At 65.6% G+C, this 6,477-nt stretch overlaps 1 protein-coding gene across 1 annotated transcript in view; it reads right to left on the reverse strand.

Moving 5' to 3' along the window:
* The window catches only part of DOK7 (docking protein 7), a 33,845-nt gene that overhangs the window by 17,326 nt on the left and 10,042 nt on the right, over positions 1-6,477 (reverse strand). Inside the window, exons 3-4 of the mRNA XM_012002197.1 lie at positions 4,140-4,259; positions 153-272 (exon numbers count right to left, since the gene is read on the reverse strand). Of these exons, the coding sequence (XP_011857587.1) occupies positions 153-272; positions 4,140-4,259 (240 nt within the window). The remainder of the gene's footprint in view (positions 1-152; positions 273-4,139; positions 4,260-6,477) is intronic.

The raw sequence follows: 6,477 nt of genomic DNA on the forward strand, positions 1-6,477 counted from the left end.
GGGGAAGGAAGGAATGAATGAGCAGGAGAGAGAAGGAATGCATGAATGAGCAGAGGGAGCCAGCAGCCCCCACACATGCATGGATGCCTCCTGAGCTCTCCCACTGGAGGCTTAGCTGAAGTCCCACAGCCCAGGCCAGCCCCTGGCCCTACCTCCACTGCCCGGCCGGCCTGCATGCGAGAGGAGGCTCAGCCGCTTCTCCAGCTGCAGGGTTTCCAAGGCTTCCTGGGCCACGCGCTCCTCCACAGTCGAGGGTCCCGGGGGACTTGGGTCTGCAGCAGAGAGAAGATTCAGTGGAGGAAGTGGCCCCCACCACCCACCCTTGCCCGCAGGCACCAGGCCCAGCCTGACGCGGTGGTGGCCCCCTCCGTGGAGTAGCAGTCCCCTGGGAGTCCCCGCTTCTCCCCATGCCTCAGCCCAGATGCTGGGCCTCAAATGCTGCACCCACACCACCCCTATCCAGGCCACCATCCGCCCTGCTGGGTCCCTGCACCCATGGATGGCCCCGCCACCTGTCCACTCACCAGGACCCCACGCGGGCCAGACCCCTCTTCCTCGCCACGGAGTTTTTCAATTTTTTGTTCCAAAAATGGCCAGCCCCTCCCCCATCCCCAGGGCCAGTCTCGCTGCAAGAGGGGCTGCCCGCCCCTGATTCATGGTGCCCATTTCTCAGAGGCTCCTCTCCACCTGGGGAAATGCCCGCCCACCTTGTGGCGGTCCCACCATTCCCTGGGGCCTTGGATGGAGCCTCATACTGTGCCCGAGGCTCAGAGCACAGTGGTCTGTGGACCCTCGGCCCCACCCAGCCCCTCCCCTCAGGGCTGCATCCAGGGAGCAGCAGCCCCACCCTCTCTGGCCATCGTCCCTGTGTCCTCTGGGTCCTCTGGGACTGAGTGGCAGGAAACCTCCCTTCTCACTGGCCCCTCGGCACCGCTGTCCCGAGCCTCAGCATCACTGCCCTGGTCCCAAAGCCCCCACCCGTGCTGGGATGTCCCAGGCACTAAGTGATGTGGGCACTAGGCTGAGTGGCTGCCTTGCTCCAAACAGCAGGGCTCAAGACCCCGCCCCTTCCACATCCATGGCACCCACAGCCACAGCCGTCCCAAAGAGTTTCCCTGGCAGGGAAGCGACAGCTACAAGCACAAGAGCAAACCGACCCCGTCCTGCTCCAGGTGGCCTCCTCTGGGCCTCCAGGACACACCTCCTGCCACCCACCTTGGGGGCACCTGCAGGACTGAGCCGAAACAGGTCCAAGGACCTGCTCTCCCCAAAATCCAGGAGCAGTGGCAGCATGGAAAGTTTACACCAAATTCTGCAGCACACAGAGAGGACTGGAAGGTACAGTCCCCAGCCTGGGACACCTGGATCAGAGCCTCGGTGGACAGAACCGAGCCTGGCGGAGGTTGGAGCCGGACATCCTGACCCCGTAGTCAGGGTTCCGGAGAAACAAACAGAAAGCAATGGTGTCCCTGTCCGGGTTCACGTCTAGGCTGAAGAGGCCCCATCCCTGATAAGACACTGTCCTCTGCTGACACCTTCAGGCGCCCAGCTGGGGCCCTTGAGCACAACAGGAGGCCCCATCAGGACCTCAGAACAGGGCCCTCCCCACGGGCAGGCGAGAGCTCACAGCACCTGGCCCAGGAATGCAAGAGCCTCCCCCAGCCTCCGGGTATGGCTGCCCCAAGGCACTGCCTGGGTCAGCCTGGGGCCCTGCCAGCCCATGACCCTGTGGCCCCATCTGTAGCATTGCCAGGGACAGGGATGGGGCCAGTACAAGCCTCTCTCCTGTCCCCTCCCCACCTGTGCCTGGCAGGGTGGAAGGCAATGGCAGCCAAGGCTGTGCCAGCTCTGGCCCCAGTCCCTCCCGACATAGGCTGCTGGTGGCCATGGAGCCCACAGGCCACTCGGCTTGGCAGCTCCTGGCGCTTTCACCGACACATTCTGCCGCGTGGGCAGGACAGCAGGCGCCAGTCTTGGCTCCTTGGTGTGCTGAGGGTCCAGGCTGAAGACAAGCACAGTGACAGGACAGCACCACTGTCCCTCAGCCCTCGGGCGTTCCGACCAGGGCCCCCCACAAAGCCAGTGCCCTGCAGTTGGGATGAAGAGCGGCCCTCGGTGACACCAGGGTCAGGACGCAGGACACAACCTCCCACCGTTTCCCATCCAGTAGCTGGTGGGCAAGACACAGATCGACTCCCAGCTCCACCATGCACCCCCTGAGCCTCTCAACCTCGTCTGCAAAAGGGTACAGCAACAGTGCACCCCCGTGGAGGCCGGGCCAAGAAGGTAACATGCATGCCGTGCTCGGAGCGTGGCGGACGCCAGGCCTCTGAGCCCTTCCCTCCTGCTGCTGGCGGGTCTGGCTGCCTCTGGGCCTTGGTGTCCACGTGCAGAAGACCAAGGGGCTGGACCTCCTGCACCTCTCGGCCCCTCCGGTGGGTCACAGCAGACTCAGCACAGGAGGATGGCAGAAAGCCCAGAGCATGAGGATGCTGCCCGCGGGGCTTCGTTGTGGGAGCCCTGTGATCACAGGGCGCCAGTGTTTTGCCAGCCTGGGCAGACGACCCCACCAGCCCAGACCTTCCCATGACTCCAGCCTGCAGGGGCTGGGCCCACGGCTCCTCCGGCGGGGTGCTGCCCAGCATAGTGTCCCAGCTCCATCAGCACCTCCAGGTGGCCTGAGGCCCCCACACACCTGCAGAGGCACAGCTGGGGGGCACAGCTGCAGGCCGAGGCCCTGACAGCAGAGCTTTCTGAGAGCTCCCAGCTGACTCTGACAAGGACATCCTGTGGAGTGGGGTCTGGGACTTCTGGTCAGCCCAACTCCCTCCAGCTGTCAGCAATGACCCTGCCTGGGGCTGGCCCGCTTGCTGCCGCGGTGGGGCCTGTCCTGTCTAGCGGCTGTCCCAGGCCGACCCTCCCCAGCATCCTCTACCCAGTGCTGCTTCCCTGGCACGGCCTCTGTTCCCTGGGAACCGCCTGAGGGGGGCAGGAGAGAGCAGGGAGCCCTCCTCAGCCTCCCGCTGCCTCTGCCTGTCCCTGTCCCCGCCCTGCACCCTGCACACCCTCGCCTTGCACAGTCGAACACGCCGACCACGTCATCCATGCCAACCACACCATCCATACCTGCTGGCAGCCATTAGGCAGGAAGACGCCTGCAGGGGTGCGGCCGCGTCATCCAGCATAGCAGGGCAGTGGGGAGGGCCCTGGCCACAGGTGCCACCTCCCTCCTCCCAGGGCCGCCCCCTATGTGACTGTGCTGGTGTGGGCAGCGGGCATTGGGGCTGTGGCCAGGGGAAGGGAGGCCCGGGTGCCCGCCCCATATGCTGCTCACCTCTGTCCTCCCAGTCACCCTTCCCCCGCCACACCCCGGCTGGGGTGCCAGTGCCAGGAGGCACCACATATGAGCTTGCTGCTCACCCGCCACGTGGCCTGGGCCTTGGCCTCACTTGGACATTGGGTCAAGCGCTGCCCGCGTGGAGCTAGAGGAGCGTTCGAGAGAACCCATGGAGGCACCCAGCCCAGCACCTGCCCCGACCTGGAAAGCCCCACTGTGCCCAGGCACCAGGGCCCCCGGTGGGTCCAGCAACATCCCTGGCCAAGGACTCCTGCAGAGAGTGCCACAGCCACAGCCAAGGAAGTGCAGGTGAGACAAGACGAGACCCCACAGCCAGGTGACCTCCCGAGGTAGCCTTGGGCCTAAACACCGGGCTCAGGCAGAGCCAGTCCCGACCCCAGCTGCAGAGTCAGATCAGCTGCTACTGGGCCGCCAAGCTCGGGCAAGGCATTCCCTGCTCCTGGGCGTGGAAGATGGTGGCGGTGAGTCAGAGGGTCTCTTACTGCACAGGGGCAGCTGTGGCTGACGGTCCCAGCCAGAAAGCTCTAGGCCCAAGCATCCCAACAGCTCAGACCCCCGAGAGAGCACCTGCAGGTGGGAGTCCAGCCCCGACTGCTCTGAAGCCCTCAGCAAGGCTTGCCAAAGCCCAGGCTGCAGTCTTGGCCTGGAAAGGTTCTGGTTCCTTAGCTGGGGGTGGGAAGGGTGGCCGCCTAACCAGGCAGATGAATCACCATGGCCCACCGCCCCAGGACATCGCACAGCCCGCCAAGCGTACCCTCCCCAGTCGGCCAGGCTCACACACCTGGGAGAACCGGCCGCAGCCCAAAGGGGCCCTTGGTGGGGGAGATGCCTCGGACGATGCAGTCGAACAGGAAGCTGATCTGCTCCCCCTCGGCCGAGGACAGGAAGAAGACACCAGCCCCTGCAGAGGAAGGACAGAGACAGGTCAGCCTGGCCCGAGTGCGGGCTGGGGACCCTGAAGAGGAGGAACGCAGGAAACCAGAGCAAACTCCGTCAAGAGCCGACAACACCCCGCCTGGCCCCGCGAAGCCGGGTACTCAGAGCCGACACCCCGCCTGGCCCCGTGAAGCCGGGTGCCCAGAGCCCACACCCCATCCGGCCCCACGAATCCGGGTCCCCAGAGCCTCTGCACTCCCCACGGACCCCACCGCGCCCTTCTAACTTGGCAGCATCTTGGAACAGCTTGGGCTGCTGGGCGCCAGGGTGAGTGCTGCTCCGCCCATCCTAGGTCCCGCAGCGGACAGGACAGGGCGTGGGGAGGAGGGAGGGGTGCCCCGCCCACACACCTGCCTTCCGGGCCTGCTTTGGGGATGGGGGATGTGGCTGCTCCGCCACCCGGCAGGTACTTGATCAGTCCCTCCTCTGCCCCAAGGGCCCAGCGACCCCGCCCCCTCAGCCGTCTTGAGGGCAAATGAAGCAGCCAGGAGATCCCAGAGACATCAAGTAGGGTCCCCTCAGGGCTCCACGGCCACAGGAGAAGGGAGCTGTGCCATCTGGAGCTGGGGTGACATCCTAGGTCGGCTGCGGTGTGACCGCACTTCCTTCCCTGGGGCTGTCGTGAGGGCTGCGATCAGATGTTTGCAAAAGGCGTGGCACAACACCTGCCCACAGTCCGTCACTGCTGGCCAGCACCGTGTCCTCCCCACCTTAGGCGGCCTCCCCATCTCCTCAGTCATCTTTCATGGGGAAGCTGGAGCTCCCAGTGTGTGGGTGCCACCCTGAGGTCGTGTGCAGCATGCTGGGGCCAGCACCCACCCCTGCACGCCCACAGGAGAGGCCCCTGGGGGCCACCTCAGCGTCGCTGGCAGAGCGACACAGTCCCCACCCATGGAGAAGCCCCAGCTGCGAGTCACGGGGGCGCTGCCCTCCCTGCCAGGGGTGAATGAAGCGCTGGTGGCTGCGTGAATGGACGACTGGGCTGGCTGCACCCGGCTGGACACTCCGGCTGGCGTCACCTCACAGGAATCCCGCCCGCTCTGGGGCCTCTGCCCATTGCCCAAAGAAAGGCACGCAGGAGGGAAGGCGCTGGGGCGGGCAGGAGGGGTGGGGAAGGGAAATCTCAGCATTGGAACCCCCGCTGCCTGCCACCCAGTCACGCTCCGCCTTCACAGAATGCAGGCTGTAGATTCCAGGGACACAGAACTTGGGCCAGCCCCGACACGTGGCAATGCTGCCGGGCCCTTGGCGGCCACCCCGGGCACACGAGGGCGAGTAGTACCTGGTGCTGTGGATGCTTCCTTCCATGCAGTGTCCCCAGACCGGGTCATGGGAGAGCGCCATTCCTGCTTTAGTGACGAGGACACTGAGTCCCAGAGAGGGGATGCCACCTGTCCACCGTCACACAGCCACGAGGTGGACTCAAGTCCAAGTCCCCTGACCCCTGGGCACCTCCTGGCCCCATGGGGCTTCCAGTCCTGCTGTGCGTGAGGGGTGCTCCTGACCCGAAGCAGAGGTGGGGCATGGAGGGGAGGCCAATGCCCGCTGCGATGCCATCCAGGAGGGCGCCCCGAGAGGCTCAGGAGGGTGGTGATGGGGTGGGGCTCCCAAGCTGGGTAGGGTGGGCAGAAGAGAGCCCGCACCAGACCCTGGGGGCAGGCGAGGAGAAGGCCATCATGCTGTCTGCTGGCTGGCTCACTCACAGTGCCAGGCAGTCGCTCGCCGTCCCCGTGGTCTGGCCCTCCCTGTGAAGGGCTCAGCCGGCCCGGCCCCAGCTCTCACGAAAGGCCCGGCTCTCTAATCCTGAGCTTACAGACAGCTGGCAGCGGCCGCGGGACAGTGAGTCCCCCGACTATAAAAAACCGCATTACGGAAGGAGTGGAGCCGGCCCCACATTCCACGGGGCGTCTTGGAGCATCACTCACCCCGAAGACACAGTTGGCTTGGCAAGGCCTGGAGCACAGCCCACCACCAGCCTCGGGCCCCCACGTGCCCACATGGCACCCTCGCCAGCCACCCCCATCCACGCCAGCATCAGTGGCCCTGGAGGAAGACGCCCATCTCCAATGCTGGTCTGCCGAGTCATCGGGCCCTGGCCTCCCAGGACACCGCACGGCTGGGCTCTCACTGGTCCTCCCTGGGTTCATGCTCCACCCCTGCCCACAGGCTCCCTGCTCCTACCC

Source organism: Mandrillus leucophaeus, unplaced genomic scaffold (assembly GCF_000951045.1).
Source record: "Mandrillus leucophaeus isolate KB7577 unplaced genomic scaffold, Mleu.le_1.0 Scaffold68, whole genome shotgun sequence".
NCBI classification, from domain to species: Eukaryota; Metazoa; Chordata; class Mammalia; order Primates; family Cercopithecidae; genus Mandrillus; species Mandrillus leucophaeus.